The sequence below is a fragment of the Bidens hawaiensis genome, unplaced genomic scaffold (assembly GCF_021521415.1).
Source record: "Bidens hawaiensis isolate Kalapana, Puna unplaced genomic scaffold, B.hawaiensis_p1.1 tig00017357_1, whole genome shotgun sequence".
Taxonomy (NCBI): Eukaryota; Viridiplantae; Streptophyta; class Magnoliopsida; order Asterales; family Asteraceae; genus Bidens; species Bidens hawaiensis.
In genome coordinates this window covers 92,378-112,776 of record NW_027492631.1, presented here as the reverse complement: position 1 = coordinate 112,776, position 20,399 = coordinate 92,378, and the positions used below count along the sequence as shown (strand labels likewise).

The 20,399-nt window shown below is 35.1% G+C and overlaps 1 protein-coding gene and 1 pseudogene across 1 annotated transcript; one reads left to right on the top strand and one right to left on the bottom strand.

The window, feature by feature from the left end:
- Positions 1-8,436: 8,436 nt before the first annotated feature.
- On the bottom strand, positions 8,437-10,441 carry LOC143553737 (protein ROOT PRIMORDIUM DEFECTIVE 1-like). The gene is made up of 2 exons (XM_077043657.1): positions 9,833-10,441; positions 8,437-9,157 (listed from the first exon to the last, which is right to left on the bottom strand). Exons 1-2 carry the CDS (start codon positions 10,405-10,407, stop codon positions 8,437-8,439), a joined length of 1,296 nt encoding a protein of 431 aa, XP_076899772.1. The 5' UTR covers positions 10,408-10,441.
- A 5,852-nt stretch (positions 10,442-16,293) lies between these two features.
- LOC143553764 (uncharacterized) lies at positions 16,294-20,211 on the top strand (annotated as a pseudogene).
- The last annotated feature ends 188 nt before the right edge of the window (positions 20,212-20,399 follow it).

Sequence of the window (20,399 nt, the reverse complement as noted above, 5' to 3'; positions counted from 1 at the left end):
AATGTATATATGTGTGCATTACGTAACTAGAAATTAAATGAAAGTATACATATGTGTATATGTATAATACGAATTAAAAAGAAAAAAATTGGTTTTTTTTTATTATACATATATATATAATATGTACACACATGTTTTTTCATATACACATATGTATAATTTAAGGTAAATGATAATGTACATATGTGTACATTACGTAACTAATGATTAAATAAAAGTATACATATATGTATAGATATAATACGGATTAAAAAAATTGTTTTTTTTAATGAAACCGGAATGAAATATAAGAATTTTGGTTTTTTTACTTTTTTAAATTTTCGTTTTTTTTATAATTTTTTAAATATTTTTTAGAGTTTTTTTTTAATAATCTAAAATGGTCCTCAAAGTTCTTAATTTGTCAATAATTTTCTTAGAATCCTTACCCTTAACTAATTAACCCAAAAGAATATCAAATATCAAAGAAACGAAGATCTTTTCCTCAACCTCAAAAATATCTTTAAGCCAATAAATTAATAAAATCCAAAATAAACCAAATAACAATCGGATATTTTCGCAGCCGGTTTAACTCCACCACTCTCTCAATCACACAACTCCCCTTCACGCGCCTCTCCACCAATAACCATTCACAAAACCACCTTCAGAGTACACGTGTCACCACCACAAAGCACATATATTCCCAACACTTACCAAGCGCGTGACACTTACATCAAAACATTGCGTAACGTGGGAACAAAAGTCGAATAATAAAGTGAAACCGGTCTTATAAAAAGCGGATCCGACATCTTATCTACAACCGGAAATAATTTCTTTTTTCTTTCTTTGCCGGAAAATATATTCTGCCGGAATTATAGTAATTATGGATGGTAAAGAGTACAAGTGGACAAATGAACGCCACCTTAATTTCCTCAAATCTGTAGAAGCTTCGTTCGTTAGAACAATGTTGGAGAACATTGACGGTCGTGTTCTTTTGTTGGATCGCCACGTGCCGGACACTTGCGAGTCCACGTTGGACTCCAAGTTAACTATTGGTCGGATGACTAGAAAAAGGCATTTTCCGGCAGGTATGTATGATAATGTACATAATAATATTATTATTATCATTATTATTATTATTATTGAAAAACGAGTGAAACTGTATGCCGAATATCGTATCGGTTTTTTTGATTTAGTTATTTTTTTTATTTAGTGTTGATTATTATTATTATTATTATTATTATTATAAACGAGTGAAACTGTGTACCGAATGCTATATTGATTTTTTTGATTTAGTGTCGATGAGTATTAATGTATGTCAAAATGTTAATATGCTAGGAAAGAAGCTATTTCTCTACAAAGCTAAACTCGATTATGTATTTTAGTATAATATAAGCTTATAGAAACTAAAAACTTATAAATATGTTATTGCAAGTCGAACAAGAGAGGGTGTTTGTATTTCATGTTACTTTTTAGTTGGTTTTAACACAGTCGAAATGCTAACTACCATTTTTAGAAATGATGGTTAAAGCGGATGGATATATTTCGATCGGTTAATTGCCACCCCTGACGATAAGATCGTTTCTTTGAAGAGTAGGTTTTACTTTTCAAATGTTTTTATATTTAATTTTTTAGTTCTTTTTAATGATATTTTTATTTCTCTCGGAGAGGAAAATTCGTCTAACGTAAGATTTGGTAATATTTTATTATTATTATTATTATTATTATTATTATTATTATTATTATTATTGTTAAAAGAATAAAATGTCAAATAGGGTTAAAAATAAGCATGAGATCATGACATTCACATAGACATTTTAGATGTAATAATCTAAATTTAATACTAATAATAATACTCTTTTTAAGAAAATAGAACTCTAGTGTCGCTACAAATTGGTACTATATAATATTTTAAAGAAAAAATAATTGTAAGTTTTGGTACCAGATTCTATGGTTTGAGGAGACGATATTTTGAAGCGTCAATTTTTTATTTACATTATTTGCTTTTTCTTTATTAAGATATTTAAACTTTATTAAATAAATAATGTTTTAATTTAATCAGATAATCGGGACGGCAGCTTTGGCATTGACCAACGAGTCAAAAGGTTACGGACCCAATCTTCTCATTTTCCTCAAGACGATCAGGTTTTTTATATTATTCATATTATTGCTATTATTATTATTAATGACAATATTAATCTTATTATTATTAGATCCTGAATTATAATTTGTTATTTGTAGGTTGTTCCACAGATGAGACACGTAAAAAATGTTGAGGGTGACAATAACTAGCATGTACAACATCATTATGATCATGTTAAAAAGCATGCATGGGGTCATGATAAAAATAATGATTATGATGGTTGTGGTTAATGTTACGGATATTTATTTAGTTTAGTATTAATTCACTCACATTTTAAATTAAAGTCACCTGATCTTCGTTACATGCAATTTACAACTACGTCAACTAGTTCGGGTTGTCTTTAAAACTAGACCATGACACAGATGCTTCTAGTCTAATAGCTAGCACAAGACGTATAGTAAAGATGGTCTCGTTTAAATAGTTGAGAGTTTTAATTTCGTTATGCACATTAATGTAGTTTACAAGCTGTTTTAGAGGTTATGAGTTAGCCGGTTTAAAAAAAATAAATAGCCTGTTAGCTTTTCAATAATAATAATAATAATAATGCATAGCCTGTTAACAGTGGCGGAGTCAGAAATTTTTTCCTATGTGTTCGGGTTTTTTTGACGCTCAATTTTTTTTGGTGTTAAATTTTTCGGGCCCGGATAGGTTGGGTCAGGTCGGTCGGTCGGTCAAACAAATAAAATCCAATCCAATATCAGTATCATTACAAAAGTACATCGTCAACATTCAATAAAATACAAAGTCATATTAAATAAAAATATATTACATATTGCAATTGTTCCCTACGCGTTTTCATGTTTTGAAAACGATTCATAGCATCTTCAATCGCGACTTTCAAAAAGAAATTTTTTTGTCAAATAACAAATGCAAGCATCGTTTATATGACCGTCACCATCCGATTACGCAAATCCGTCCTGTGCTTCATTGAAGAAAAACATCTTTCAACACTTGCCATGCAACCGGTATAACTAATGCTGGTTTCAACAAAACAATGGACCAACTGATATCCAAGATGTTTCTTTGTTTCAACCATTTTTTTTTTGCAAGATTAGATAAACAAAAAATAGAAAAAAACCTTGTTTTTTTTACTCATACTTGATTTGGTTATTTAAAAATCAAAATCAAAGAAAGAGCCGTTGTGAAGTCCGAATCAAATGATCGATTGAAATCTTGAAGGCTTGAAGCAATCAAAGAAAGAGTCGGTCGACCGATGTTGACCCGTTTAAAAGATCTTTAAAATTGAGCAACTAACATCTTGATAGATAAAAGAAATATGGCCCTATATAATATGAATTTATATGGGTTCAACAATAGTCTCGAATACTCGATTTATGCCCTATACAATATGAATATTTTTATTATTTTAAACATTCATCTATTTAAGAGTTAACATACTTACATACCTAGTAAATATTGAATATTTGAAAGCGAAGGACACTGAAGTTTGAAGGAGGTGAACTGTCGGGCCAAGGAGGTGAATCGATGATAGTATATAGACCTCCGACCTGGTCGATACTCTATAGATAAAAAATTGTACCGTTGTTTTTGGTTTTTTTATTATAATATAATTTTTTATTTATGTATTTTTGTTAATGTTAATTGGGTTGGGCTTTTTATCCTATTTTATTAATAACTTTGGCCTTTTTTTTGTTGGGTTTGAATATTTTGTAACAAGATACTGGGTGTTCGTTTGTCAAAAAAGTATGGGTTCGTCCGCTAATTCATACCTATAGGTTATATATAAAACAAAAAATTTACCAGGTTTGACGAACCCGGTGGTATGTATGTGACTCCGCCACGGCCTATTAAGGATCTCTAGTAATCATTAAGACGTTACAAAAGATGTTGGTAGGTCTCAACTAATGATAGTCTCTCACAATAATGTAATTGAAGTACAACACTCCAACTAATATCTACCCCGAAGTAGTAAATATCTAAAACAGTAACTTAAATAGAAATATAAATATCTAAAACTGTAACTTAAATAGAAATATAGTGATTGATTAAATGTGTAATATGAAAAATAAAATAAAATGCATGTTAGTAATGTTAAAACACTTCTAAAAGAAGCTACACTAGGAATCAGCACGATGTGAAATCAGTAGACAGCACATTATATATATATACAATTAGCAATTTTTGTTTCATTAGGGTTTGTATATTAGGGTTAATGAGTTGTACTCACTTTTGTTTTTTTTTCTTTTTTTTAATCTTTTACTTTTAACCCAATAGTTTTACGTTCTTACAATTTTACATCAACACTTTTCATTTTCAAGTTTGTTCCATATACTTTTCATCTTTTTCAATTTTTTTGTTTTACGTCTCGGTGTAAATTTTGCGAGATAATACGTCGAAATGTGCGTGTGTGGTTCAATGTTTTACTTTCAACTTTGGTCCCCTATACTTTTCATATTTTCAAAACCATTTTACGTTCCGGTCTAAATTTTTTCGAGTTAACACATCGAACGTGCGTGTGTTTTTCGACGTTTTTATTTTTATTTATTTTTGTTTAACATTGTTACAAATATGAAAGGCTATCAACTTTTGTCTAGATTGACTTAGTTATTACTCTCTATGTTTTATGTTTCGCGTGCTTAGTTTAATGTTATGACGTATACTTTTTGTTCAGTTATATTTTTTTTGTTTTTTCTATTTCCTTTTTATACGATTTTTTTTTTGCAGTGTTGGTGATTGCTAGCGGTGGTGTGACATGGATGCTACTTGACATGCTTTTACACTCTCTCCGTAACGCGGGGGTATAATGCTAGTTTTAAAACATTTTAAGTGTTATACAATTGATTAATAAATATTTTATTAAATGAAATTAATTAGCAATATCTGTTAGAAAATATAAAATTAGTAAAAAGACTTGGATATGACATAGAAAGTGAACCAACAGTCACTATAGTTTTCGAATTTCGACAACTCAACATATCAAAAGTCAGCAAAGGCAGCAGAAAATAAAGCATGTGATGGAAAGGCAATTTTGAAATTTTAAATGCGATATAGCGCCAACGTTAATCCATGTCACTATTAAAAAACGAGTATTTTGGTCATGTTTTTGGTTGGATGTAGTAGCCTTTTGCGATCAATTTGTGATCGGGAATGTTATGGTAAAACCCTTTGTGGGCAAAATCCCATTTTAGGACCCCGGGATCATTCTATAACCGAATTCATCGACAAATGCTGTAAAATTATAAAATGTCTCTAATAAACATATCATATAAAACAAATACTACGTAATCACACACAATATATATATACACACACACTATTAAATGCAGGAGCTGATCTATGCCTAGGCCAGGATGTGCCCGAGCTACCTCACAACTACGTTTGTGAAGTTTAAAATTTGTGCAATTTTTTTTCTTTGTCTTGTGTATTATCTCTTAAAAATATTAGGATATCCTTGAGTCCGTTTTTTTATAGAATTGCCATTTTTGTCCATGTGGTTTGCATTTTTTGTTAATTCTGTCCAAAAAAAAAATTAGTCGTTTCCATCTTCTTGGTTTCATTGCTATTTCTGTCAAATCATTAACTCCTTTAATTTTAGTTTGTTAAATTAGTATGAAATGATCAAAATGCCCTTCTAATTAAATAGAGTAAATTGTCATTTTCGTTCTTATGGTTTGCTCACTTTTGTCATAACCGTCCAAAATAAAATTGTTTTTAGCCATTTTCGTACTCATGGTTTTTAAAAATTGTAATTTCGATCTACTTTACTAACACTGTTTGCCCTTGTCAATTAAGATAGTATATTTGACAGAAGTGCCCTTACTAACACCATTTTAATAAGTTATATATATATATATATATATATATATATATATATATATATGCAAACTAGTTAATAACATAAGAAATAAGTTGTGTAAAGTCCCTCCTATCTATGGCTTAACGGTTAGAGATTTGTTAGAGCTCCTTAAGGAAGGCAAAGAAAGGCAGCGGTCAGACCGATTCTGCAGATTGTTAAACGCGTAAGTATATAGAGGACCCACATAGCATTTTTGCACCCAAAGCCAGAACACCGCTACTATGATTGTTGATCGTCTCATCAAGACCTTCCGAATCAGAGGCGTTTGTTGAGTGCACATCAAAAACTGGAGGCACACGCTGTCTTGGACTCAGCTCGGTTAACATTGCTCGATAAGGACGACATTAATAACTTAAAAACTCACTCCATAATACGCATATGCTAACACGGATACTTCACATAAACAATACAAAATCTTTTAATAAATTAATGTTATTTATGAGTGCCAAGTTTAATCAGCATAGATTAAATGTCCAGCAAATATTTGTAAAGACTTTCTATATTTTATATATATTGTAATACAACTACCGACTTACCTTTAACTGCAATGGCTCTAACTATCAGCAAATACAAGCCCAAAAAAAACAAAACAAAACGAAGAACAAAACACCAGCTAACGAATTGTGTTTCGCTTTAAGACTGAGCTAGAAACTTAATTTATAATTCGGTTTGCTTTTAGCGGCTTTGGTTCAGTTCATTTTTTGTCGAACCGGTTTGAAAACGGATAATGTACACCTAAATTTTATTTCTTTTTTTAGCATATGTTACCGAGCTAAAAGCTGATAAAAGTAAAAAAAAATAAAGATGTTCACTCATTAGATGCAACTGAAAGGATTCGTTTTTGATTTAAGATTGAACCAAAAACCGAAACTGGATTAAAATTTTTATTGGATATTAGCAAAGAAGAAACTCGAGAAATCATTATTTGTTATTAGCTTTCAACCAAATTCACATATTATGAACCGCAATTGAACTATAAATCACATAACGAATTCAGTTTTCGGTTCAAGCTTAGAACTATCTCGGTTCGGTCTTTAATGAATCCAGTTTCGGTGAAAGACCGAATCGAAACCAGTTTAAAATTACGCCTACTTTTAACCGTTTCCATAGCATTTACCTTAAAGATGTACAACTTGTAACACTGTTAAAACGCAGATATTAAACTTGCACATTGCAACGCAAAAAGAGAAAAGTCAGTCAACATCTATGCATCCACGATTTCGCTTATTATGTGGATACAGCTTCTTAACAACATGCATTGGTCTAAATGTCTAATGATTTTTTTTTAAATAGGATATTTAATAAGGTGTAAATGGTTTTTAGGAGAGACTAATACTTTTCAAAATAGGATACAACTTCTTAACTTAGGCTTTTAATGTTTCATTTTTCTAGTTGTATTAAATTATATACTTCTGTTTACTTTTTTGTTTATTTTTTTAAAAGACTAATACTTCTATTATGTAATATTACTATTAATATTAATTAGTATTATTAATATTAATATTACTTATATAGATACAATATTAATTGAGTTCTGCCATATTTTTGTTTCTAAAGTTGAGTTCCGTCATTTGAAATGGCAAGTGTTGTCTGGACATTCGTCATTTCAAATGGTAAGTGTGAATAATATCTATACCTGTCAGTTGTGACCAAGATTTGACAACTTCGGCTTTTAATGTTTCATTTTTCCTTTTGTATTAAATCATGTAATTATGTAAAGATAATACTTTTATTATGTAATATTATTATTAATATTAATTAAGTTCTGCCACATTTTTTAATAAAATCGAGTTCTATCATTTGAAATGGCAAGATATGACCTTTACGCGTTGGAATCATAAATTAAACACCAAGGATATTGCTTTTTATCGATATTCCTTTTTTAAAATCTCATTATCTAATAAAGGGGTGTTTGGGATTCTTTATTTTAGCTCCTTATAGCTTTTAACTTATGAGTTATAAGTTATAAGATGTTTGAGAAAGTTACGTTTTTGTGAGTATATAAGGTATAAGTTACAACTTTGTAACTTATAACTTATGTCTTAAATAAGTTATAAGGAGGTAAAATAAAAAATCCCAAACACCCCCTAACTATAAAAGAGGATGTTGGCTCCGCATGACTTGAGACTATTTTGTTTAGTATATAGGATATACCTGTGTCATTCAAATACAATTTCCAATGGTGTTAAAAGTGTTCATTTTGATGATTTTCCATAAATTATCTTTATGTTGAAAATAAGTTAATGAAATGTGTAGGTGGTAAAAATAAGACTACAACAACAAAAGGGAACTAGTCAAAACATTCTAAAGTCCAAGAGTCCCATCCATTGTGCTCGGTTGATTGTGCGCGAAGGAGGCCTAGCCGGGCTTTCGGGTTTCAGGTCAAGGGAGACCATAATTAGGCTTCCAAAAGCAGCATTCTCGCAACGTCAAGGGAGACCGGTAAATATAGTGTAGCCGATAAGAAAGGGCAATTTTGACACATTTGCTCATAAGTTGATCAACACACTCCATCACTTTCCAAATCAGATTCAGAACTGTCATTCCCGTGCTCATTATCGCTCACTTTGACCCGGTCAAGGTCAACTCCATCAAAACCATCACTCCCTCTTTCCCTCCTATAATAAACAAACTCCCGATCCGTATTCGGTCTCCTCAAAGTTATCAGCTTAGCCAAATTCCTTCTTGCCAAATACACCTCGTTTGGTTCGACCAACTCACCTTTATTATACGCCTCGCGCAAAAAAATCGTATGAAGCTTCCCGTAATTTCCCCTTGTAGAAATATAAAATATTCCTTGATGTTGAAGAAGAAAATCTTTAAGCTTTTTTGGCAAATTCATGGTAACCCTAAAATGTGCAACTCTCTCCAAACTAATCTTTTTCTCGACCGTTAACGATAATATTTCATGAATCATGGCAACAGCCCGTTTTTCCATCCGCTTTTGGGCCTCGAGTGACCGCATATCGTAACCCGACATATCTTCGTACGGTGACCAATACGGAAGCCGTTGCCATTTCCAAACAGCAATTTTGTAATATTTTCCCGTTTTGAACCCGGGCGGGAAATTGATAATAAACGAAAATCTTATGTTTTCAGCGTCTCCGCCTTTTTCTCGATACTCGTGTTCCCGAACTTTTTCTATAGCGCAAACACCGAGTTTCGGGTCGGTTTCTACTAATTCAATGTATTTACTTTTGCTTTCTTTGTCCTCAAATAACCTGAAAATTTGCAAGTGTTTTGGAATTAAAACCCGGATCATATTCACGGGTTTTCATTTTTAAATTTTTATTTTCAAATACCCTTCCTAGCTTTGATGAAAGTTTAATAAATAGTGTTACCCGAATGTATAATAATCAATTAATTATTAATTGTCAAAAAAAAAAATTAGGCCCAAATTTGTTATTTTGAGCATTGAGCCAATCTTTTTCGGCCCAAATGGTAAAAACGTAAAAACTGACACCGAACTAAACTCAAACCGAAACCGAAAACTGACACTGAATGATTTACAAAAGCTCAAAAACCGAATTCTAAGTTTTTGGTTCGGTTTGAGCACAAAACTTGAAAAACTAATCTTCAAATAACCTTAAAACCTAGAGGCCTTTTAGAATTAAAAAGCCAAATTAAACCAAACCAAATTAATAAATTTCATTTTAAATTTTTAATTTTAAGTAATTTATAAAAAAAATAAAAATAAATAGTGTTACCCAAATGAATAATAATCAACTAATTATTAATTAACAGAAAGATTTAGGCCCAAATTCATTATTCCGGGTCAACCTTTTCTGGCCCAATGGTAAAACCAAAACCGAAAATAATTCAAACCAAAAACTGAAAATATTTCTCGGTTTTTGGTTCGGTTTGAGTCAAAGCCTGAAAAACTGAACTACAAATACCTGAAAAATTGAGGGTGTTTTAGAATCACAGAATACTCAAAATCCTCCGGGAACCCAAACTCTCGTCTCGCAATCCTTACATGCTCAAGCCCGACCCGTTTAGTGTTCGACAGCATCAGAAGCTTTCTTAACCGGGTCACGCAGTCATCAACTTGGGCCACTACCGCTTCGTTCTCTTGCTGAATGTGAACATGGGCTTTTCTCGTAAGTCTGCAGTAAAGTATCCTTTGCACCGGGTGTTCAAACACATCAAAAATATGCGGAAACTTGAGCACAAATCGGCCCGCTTCATATTGTTTGAACCCGAGTCGTCGCGAAAGGTTGTCTAAACAGGCCGACGAGAGCATTGTGTTGGGCTGGGACAGAATAAGTTCCTGAAGTTTAAGGACTTTGCGGGTTTTTTTCTCGATTTCCATGTAGTTATCGTACGCGTGATCTCTAACGCGTTGTTGGTTCTTCGGTATTGAGGTTGATTGTGAGAAGTTATTAATAATAATCATAAATGGGTTTAATGGGTTTGAAGATTTGGAGATGGGTTTTGAAAATTGGATTGAAAGGTGGAAGACTTTGTGCATTTTGATAAACGGGTTTCGGGTTCGGGGTTTAGGGTTTAAGGGTTTAGATTGAATTAAATCATTAATATTAAAATTGCATAAGTTAGTGAATTAGGGTTTATGATGAAATAACATTTAATCAAACAAGTTTCAATTTGCAAATGAAATTAAGCATTTGAACAAGAAAGCCCCTAAAATGAATAAAGTAAGAAGCTTTACCAAAACAGAGGATCAGTTGAGGGTTTTTAGTGGCGGCGATGGGGCGGAGCTGCCGTCTGATGTGGCAGTGCGGTGCGGCGGAGGACGGCGGCTGTGTAGTGGTGTGTTTGTGGGTGAAAAGTGAAGGTTTGTGTTTCTCTGATTGATGATGACTTGGGCCTTGGGCCGGTAGCCCAGTCAGGCCTTATGCTAGAACTTTGAATCTTTTATGTAGAGGTGTATAAGCCGGGTGTTTTCATGAGCCGGAACCAGGTAGGGACAAATTCGGGTATGGACAATAAAAGTTAAAATCGATTCGGGTATGAACCGGTTCTGGGTATAATCGGATATTTGAGTGGGTCTTTTCAGGTTTCGGGTAGGGTGGGGTCGAGTTTTGACGGGGTATTGGTGGAACTAGTTCCACCGGGTCGGTTCCGGTTCTGGTTCCGGTTATGGGTACAGTTCCAGGGAGAAACCCAAGGCCCGGTTCGTACCCTCGGGTAGCGTAATGTCGAGTCCGGTTCCGAATAGGAACCGCCGGGTCGGGTCCAAAACCGGGTAGCATAAATCGAACTGACCCGATTCGGATCAGTTTGACTAGTTCTATGCTTAAACTGTCTTCAAAACCGAGCAAGTTTGGGTCAAACCGGTTTTGAACATGTAAAACCCTAACCGGTTCGGTTTAATAAAAAAAAAACGGTTTTGTACACCTCTGATCAAATCCAATGTTTTTAAAATAAAATCTCTTTAAAAAATGTTATGTTATAAAAGTAAGCCGGTGTGGTTGACGTAATTTAAAATTAAACAAAAACCAAAAAGCATGTAAAATAGTTTTTAGAAGTTTAAATTTGTTGAAATGTTATAAACAAATGGTTTTTATCGCTATTATAATGAGTCAAATAATGATTTCATACGTTCATAATTAAGTGATACTTTTCTAAAACATAATATGTCGGGGCATTTTTATGATAAAATAAAAGGTATGTTAGTTTTTCAGATGTAAAATATTGTTTAGAGACTTTTACAAGAAAACAGAAAAGTATGTTGGTTTTTGATGTGCATAAACTTGCTAGAAACTTTTTCAAGAAAACATAGAAAGTATTTTACTTTTTTAAAGTTGTTTACCCTTAAGTTTTTGGCGAATTTTGACCAAATTGGTTAGGTTTTGGTTTATAAGTGCAAGCCATTGAATGAAGTTGTTTGGTAAACCTAGAGTGTGAATATGTTTTTTAAATTTATAAAACGTATTACCATTTTTTTATAACAACTCAATAGGTATTTGGGAAAGTTAGGAAGATAAATTTATTATGATTTATTTATCATATAATGTTATTATTTAGAATTGTTTTAATCAAAAACAGGATATTTTAGAGTAAAACAATGGAATACGCATTTTGAAAAGTGAGAAACGTTGATATATTTTCTTGAAAAAATGTTTTTATTACATATGAGACTGTCAACAAAAATACTTTCGTATAATTTTTTTATTATATTTAAAACAAAATTTTCTTTAACTAGACCTTTTAGATAAACAAATAATAATTCTATTTATCATATAATAGACAAATTGTTGTTTATTTTGCGTACCTGATGATGTATTCAATCGACTATTCAAACATGTGATCTTGATTTCAATCTTCATAAACAATAAGCAGCCTGGATTAATCTCTGAATCGTGTGATAACTTTCAGATAAACCTATTTCGCCGGTTACACGCGATTGATTTATCGGATAAGACAGAGATTTCTCTTTATTGGAATTGGATTTGTAAGTTTATGTGAATGCCATGAAGAACAGACAATGGTAACCGACGTTCTATTCTCTGCTTTTCTATCTATATCAAGTATATCTATATGTGGCCTCTATCATCTTAAATAAGATTGATGTCATTGGGTTTAACCCAAAACCCAACTAATTAGTAGCCCACTAATAATAAATTAAGGCCCATGTTATTATTTCAATAACAAAGTCTAAATAATAAGACCCAAATAACATCTAGAATTAAATCGAGCACGCACTCCCACGTCACCTAACTCGTTTAATATCTAACGTTATTTACTTGATCAACAAGTTAATCCAATATACTAAAATACATATTGATAACGCTAAAATTACCAACACAAAACAATATGATTCTGGCAAGAGATGTAAGCATAAAAGCAAGCCGATTCTAACACAAATGTGAGTCCTCAATTCTAAGTTTAGTACGATGCCCACGTTGCCTGCCTGTGTTTTAATTTATTTTTTCGGTTTTTTCCAACTAAAACAAAATATATAAAAATCATAAAATGAAGGTGAAGGAGGACCCAAGTTCAAAATAATACAAACTATGAATTTCCACACGTGCGTTGCGCAAAGAATCCAGCCAAAGACTCGAATATCAAAGCGTGAACACAAAAACATATTATGCCAACTATCACTACAACATGTAGACCCAAGGCATCAAGCATATGAAACAAATGAAACAATATTAGCAAACAGAAGAAAGCTCATAAGATTTTTTAAAGTTTAAAGGTAATTTTGAACATTTATATTAGAAAAGAAAAAAAAACAAAATTAGCATCCCACGGACTCAAATCACACGAACGGCCCAAGTAAATCATTCACGGAAACAAAAAGTTAGTGGATGTCACGTGACATCCACTTGTTGATCAACTGTGTCCCTCGACCAGTCATAGATTAAAAACTTTTTCTTTAAAATCTTGATTATTTTATTTATTGTTCTAGTATTTGATTACTTGATTAGAGAGTAATTGTAGAGTATTGTATTTATGTTATTCATTTTAATAACGACTTACATACTTTCATTGTATATTTGAAATTTAAACTGGTCTTGACGTTTATTATGTGACCCAACCTAGTCCTCCATAGCTTAATATTATAGAGTAATGTGATAAACTTATCCTTATTAAATTTTACTTAACGCACTTCTCTCCCAAGTAAATTAGTTACATCGTCTCTCTCCTCGATATTTTTAAAATATTTGAAATAGGGCCGAGCACGGTTCGGTTCGATTATTAGGCGAAACCGAAGTCGTCGGCTTTTTGAATATACAAACTGTTCAGTTTTCAGTTTCGGTTCGGTTATAGTCGAGTTTTTTTCCAATTATGTGTAGACATTGCAAAAAAAATAAATAATAATAATAACGAAAATGATGACTTTAAGCTTATAAGAACGTATTAGAATAATACATACTGAATTCAAAAAACAAAAATAGGTGCGTCTTCATATTTCTCATAATCTGCATCACCATCAGTCGGTTCGGTTAGTTTTTCGGTTTTCTAAAAATGGATAACCGAGCCAAAGCCGAAAATTAGATTTTTCATAAAATAAAAAAACTAACTACGGTTTTCAATTTAGTTATAAATTCAGTTTTCTACTCACCGCTTATTTGAACCCATTTACACCGGTAAGTAATAACTATTTCCAGAGTTGAAAGACAACATTATTTGTTATTTATTTATTTAAAACTAGTACATCATTTATAGACTTTATCTTTAGAAATGGTAGCCTTATTTATTTATTTAAAACTAATACATCATTTATAGACTTTATCTTTAGAAATGGTAGCCTTATGTGCAGTCAAACTTCTCATTACTTAGGTGGTGTTTGTTTTTGTTTAAAACATCTGCAGGAGGCTTATGTCTGTGGACGCGCAGACATAAGTTTCTGAAAATTGTTTGTTTTTTTTTTTCAAATAAGATCTACAAATTGCTTTTATGGTCAACTTCTTCACACATCTTTACACTTCTTAACATCCTACCAACACCTAATGTCCAACACCACCACCACCCATCGTGCACCGCCACCACCACCACCACCCATCGTCCACCACCACCCACCGTCCGCCACCATCACCGTCCATCACCACCACTGTTCACCGCCACCACCACCGTCCATCACCACCACCACCCACAGTCCGCCACCACCACCGTCCATCACCACCACCACCACCGTCCATCACCGCCACCACCCACCGTTCGCCGCCACCACCGTCCATCACCACCACCACCCCACCGTCCGCCACAACCACCGTCCACTACCACCACCACCCACCACCACCGTCCATCACCACCACCACCCACCAACCCGTCGGCCACAACCATCGTTCACCACCACCACCCACTACCACCAACACCGTCCATCACCCACCACCATCACCACCACCACCGTCCATCACCCACCACCAACTATTTTACTAGTCTATAGATGTTAAATGACTTTTATCTAATGTGATATGTATGATAAGTAACTAATTTTCAGCTTATGCAGACGATACCTAGTTTATAAAATAAACAGTATTATATTTTCAGATTGCAGACCTTCAGACCACATCTTCATTTATGAATATGAAATCAGATGAAATCAAATTATAGACAGTTTTTGTTTTAAAAAACAAACAACACCTTAATTGAGTTAAATATCCTTCAATCCTTACCCAAGTACCCAACTACCCAAACTTTCCCAGTTCACAACTAGGTGCATTATTGCCAATGCACATTAAAACCACAAACGAAATTGTTGACCATAGCCTTTTTAAACTTCTGGCATCACCCACCACAAAGTTAGAACTTAAAAGTACACATTTTAAATCAAGTGCACAGTTTAATAAAAATACATATATATAATATATGTACATACCATATATCTAAAACCATATATTGCATCATGGTACAATTATAAGAAATATAAACATTTTTAATTTTTCACATACCTAACTGTACAATGACGCTATTAGGTTATGACACTAATTCCGTTCGTTTATGGCTTGGATAACACAAAGTATGAACATATCCGCAAGTTTGCTACAAAATCGATCCCTTTTAGCATCAACGATATGTAACATGTAAACGGATACCTTCAAAAGTTGGGGATTGAAGAAACGACACGTTTAAACAATGTAAATGACACCCAATACCGTGCTGAGCAAGCATTGGATTCTTGAATGTTTGATGTTTTGAACCTTAAAAATGATTGTAACTCGAAGTTTAGATTGTAGCAATGTGGAAAATCGGGCGTAGCTGTAAGTAGCAAGAAACAAAATAGAGTTTTACAACTTATAATGTATAAGATACACAAGGATAGACTTGTCTTTTAAATACATATCACCCACGATCATTTGAATAAAAATAATTACAAGTATGGCGTCTCAACTTTACTTAAAATTTTGTTAATTTAAAAAATAGTTACAGCTTTGACCCCTCATGTTTACCCGCTTTTACTCAATATTATTCTTTTTGGTTTAGGGCTTAGCCCATCTTTTTGATAAAAAGACATAAGCAAACCTGTTACAATTCGAAATTTTAAAAATACTTACAACTTTGATCCTTCATGTTTATCTAAATATTATTTAACTTTTAATTTTGTTCTTATATATATTATAAAAATATGATTAACAACACTCACATTATAAAAATATCAAAATAATCAAAACGAACTTGAGTCAAGCACGGTATGAGGTTCGAGCTCGAGCTAGAGCTGGCCTTGGCTCCCTAACAACCTTTAAGTACTATTCCTTACTGCATTGAACGAACGTTGTGTTCACATGAAAACAACTCATTTATCTGTTACCCTAAAAAAAGCATCGAATCTCTGTGTATGTACTGCTTCAATGAATACCACCACCACCACCACTACCTCCACCTAATCACAGAAATAATACAAATTCAAACCAAATACTTGCCACATTCTTCAAATTCAAAACCCCAAATGGCAAACTTCTTAATATTCACATTCACAATTTTCTTCTTAATCAATGTTTCATCCACCATCATTAACCAAAACCCCTATGCAAAACCCTTAATCTCCTTCAAAAACTCACTCTTAAACCCCCATGTGTTACACTCATGGAACCTTAACTCTTCCATGTGCCAATGGGAAGGTGTCACTTGCCATAACAATCAACTTACCATCCTTGATCTTTCACATTACGTGCTTCGAGGCCCCCTCGGAGCGTCTATATTTTCGCTTTCCAACCTTACCATCCTTGAATTGTCGTCGAATCAATTTTTTGGTAAACTCCCCACTAGCATTTCGCAGCTCTGTCAGCTCCGTGTGCTAGACTTAGGCCAAAACCAATTTTCGGGCGAGATCCCGCCCGAAATTGGGGAGCTGACATAGCTGCGAATATTAAAGCTGGGCCCCAATTATTTTTCGGGCCAGATCCCGAAAAATATTGGGAGGTTGACAAACCTTGAGTCGCTTGATCTCTCCTCTAATTCTCTAGCGGGAAATATCCCGCCACTAGAGATAGGAAGCCTACGAAAACTTAAATCACTCGGGCTTGGTAATAATATGCTTTCGGGCTCTTTGAGCCCGAATATTTTCGCTAACCTTACAAACTTAATGTTTTTAGATGTTGCTAATAATACTCTCACGGGTAACATTCCTTCCGAGATCGGAACGCTATCGAATCTAACCGATCTTTTCATCGGAATGAACCTTTTCTCGGGCGTACTTCCGCCCGAGATCGGAAATTTGACAAAACTACGGAATTTTTTTTTGCCGTCTTGTTTAATAACCGGCCCGTTACCGAAAACAATGTCGAATCTCAAATCGTTATCGAAACTTGACCTTTCATATAACCCGTTACAATGTACCATCCCGAAATTCATCGGGTAGCTACGAAACTTAACGATCTTAAACCTAGTGTACTCAAAACTCAACGGTCCGATACCTAGTGAGCTTGGAAAATGTGGGAGCCTTAAAACATTGGTTCTTTCGTTTAACTCGTTATCGGGTTCTTTGCCCGACGAGCTTTCGGCGCTCAAAATGCTCTTGTTTTCAGCTGAATATAACCAACTTTCGGGCCCGTTACCATTTTGGGTGGGAAAATGGGATAAAATAAACTCGCTTTTGTTGTCGGGTAATCGGTTCACGGGCCGGGTCCCACCCGAACTCGGGAACTGCTCACTGCTTAATGTTATTGGGCTAAACAATAACTTGTTAACGGGCCTGATTCCTAGGGAACTATGCAATGCGGTTTCGTTGACCGAGGTTGATCTTGAGAGTAACTTACTTTCGGGCCCGATTCACGACACGTTTGTGGGCTGCAGGAAGGTTACTCAGTTGATATTGTCGGATAACCAGATTGTTGGGCCCGTACCGGGCTACTTATCGGGCCTCTCGTTAATGGTTCTTGATGTTGACTCAAATAACTTAACGGGCCCGATTCCCGGGAGTTTGTGGGAATCTGTTAACTTGTTGGAATTCTCTGCTGCTAATAGTATGTTGGAAGGTAAACTGATTCCAGAGATTGGGAATGCTATAATGTTGGAAAGGTTGATTCTCAGTAACAATCGGTTATCTGGCGAAATCCCGAAAGAGATAGGGAAACTGAGGTCCCTTTCGGTTTTAAACTTGAATTCGAATCGGTTAACAGGCTCTATTCCCGTTGAACTTGGGAACTGCATTTCGATCACCATGTTAGACCTCGGTGGTAACGGGCTTAATGGGCCGATCCCGGTGGAGATTCCGGGCTTGCCCGAAGTGCAATGCTTGGTTCTTTCTAACAACAATCTGACCGGGTCAATCCCGTGGTCAACGAAGTCAAAGTACTTTCGGGAAGTCAGCATTCCTGACTCGAGTTTCGTTCAGCATCACGGGCTGTTTGATCTTTCCAACAACCGGTTAACGGGCTCGATCCCCGATGGGCTCGGGGAGTGGTTGGTTGTGGTGGATCTATTGCTCAATAATAACATTCTTTCGGGTCAAATCCCGGACTCGTTGACCAAGTTGACCAACCTTACAACCTTAGAATTGTCAAACAATCAGTTTTCGGGTCAGATACCGGTTGCATTAGGTGGTTCTTTGAAGCTGCAAGGATTGTATTTGGGGAATAATAATCTGACGGGTTCCATACCCGCCCAACTTGGTCAACTCACCGGGTTAGTGAAGCTTAATATGACCGGGAACAAGCTTTCGGGCCTGATACCCGCCACATTTGGTGGGTTAACCGGGTTGACCCATTTGGATTTAAGCAGCAATCGGCTCGATGGCGAACTTCCCTCCAACATTAAAAGTTTGTCGAATCTAGTCGGTTTTTTCGTGCAAGAAAACAAGATTTCGGGTCGAATAAACGAGTTGTTTCGTGATAACATTGTGTGGCAGATTGAGTTAATGAATTTGAGTTTAAACTTATTTGTTGGCGAGTTGCCCGTATCATTAGCGAATATGTCATTCCTGACTTCTTTGGATATACACGGGAATGGGTTCACGGGTGGGATTCCTTCGGATCTCGGGAACCTAATCGGGCTCGAGTATCTTGAGTTCTCCAATAATAAGCTCTCGGGTCGAATACCCGAGAAGTTGTGCAATGTTTTAAGTTTAAATTTTGTGAATTTGGCGGGAAATGAGTTGGAAGGCCCGGTTCCAAGGAACGGAATCTGTAGCAATGTTTCGAGGATTGCGTTATCGGGGAATAAAGATTTGTGTGGCGGGATTCTCCGAATGCAATGCCCGGTTCAAAGTTTCAAAAAAGGGTCAAACTTTATAGTCGTGGCGTTGACTTCGATTGTGCTAGGGATTTTGTTAATTGGAATCTTGATTTTCGTAAAAATACGAATGAAGAGAGTCAAGAACACGAAAGATTGCGAAGACGATGATGCCAGCAAGTTAAACAACAGCCCATTTGATCAAAATGTGTATTTGTTGACCAGCAGCCGGTCAAAGGAGCCGTTAAGCATCAACATAGCAATGTTTGAGCAACCCCTTTTATGGTTGACTTTAGTTGACATTTTAGAAGCTACTGACAACTTCAATAAGTCCAACATTGTTGGAGACGGTGGGTTCGGGACTGTTTACAAATCCCGGTTATCAGATGGGAAAACCGTGGCGGTCAAGAAGTTGAACAAGTCAAAACTGCAAGGTCAACGCGAGTTCTTAGCGGAAATGGAAACACTCGGGAAAGTCAAACATCAAAACCTTGTTTCTTTACTCGGTTATTGTTCGTTTGGTGATGAAAAGTTGCTCGTTTACGAGTATATGGTTAATGGAAGTTTGGGAATCTTGGGTTGGACCCGGTTGGTTAAGAAACCGAACCGGGACCACGACTGCAGGTTTGGGAATCTTGGGTTGGACCGAACGGTTCAAGATTGCGGTGGGTGCGGCTCGTGGGCTAGCCTTCTTGCACCATGGGTTCAATCCACATATTATTCATCGCGACATTAAAGCGAGTAACATTTTACTTGATGAAGAGTTTGAGCCCAAAGTGGCAGATTTCGGGTTAGCCCGGTTAATAAGTGCATGTGAGGCCCACGTGAGCACGGATTTAGCCGGGACGTTTGGTTACATTCCACCCGAGTATGGTCAAACCTGGCGGTCAACAACTCAGGGCGATGTTTATAGCTTTGGAGTGATACTTATTGAGTTGGTGACGGGAAAAGAGCCCACCGGGCCCGAGTTTAAAGATACTGAAGGGGGGAATCTGGTGGGGTGGGTGTTTCAAAAGATTAAGAAAGTAAGGATTGTTGAAGGGATGTTAAAGACGGTCCAATGGTTGCGAATGCGGATTCTAAACAAGGGATGTTAAAGACGGTCCCGATTTGTCTTTCGGAGAATCCGGCTAGTCGGCCCACTATGCAACATGTGCTCAAGTTCTTGAAAGCAATTAAAAATGAGTTCATGTAATGTTTGTTTTTAAAAGTGAGGATGTAAAGAGGGTAGTACTTCTTGCTAGTTTATTGCCATTACTGTTAGTACTAGTTTTACCACACTTTGTCGTCCGGATAGAGCGTACTACAAACAATCGTTTTACGTCAATAATCAAACTCAAAACATGTTTATCCAACTACGTATGAAACGATAGTTACAAACCC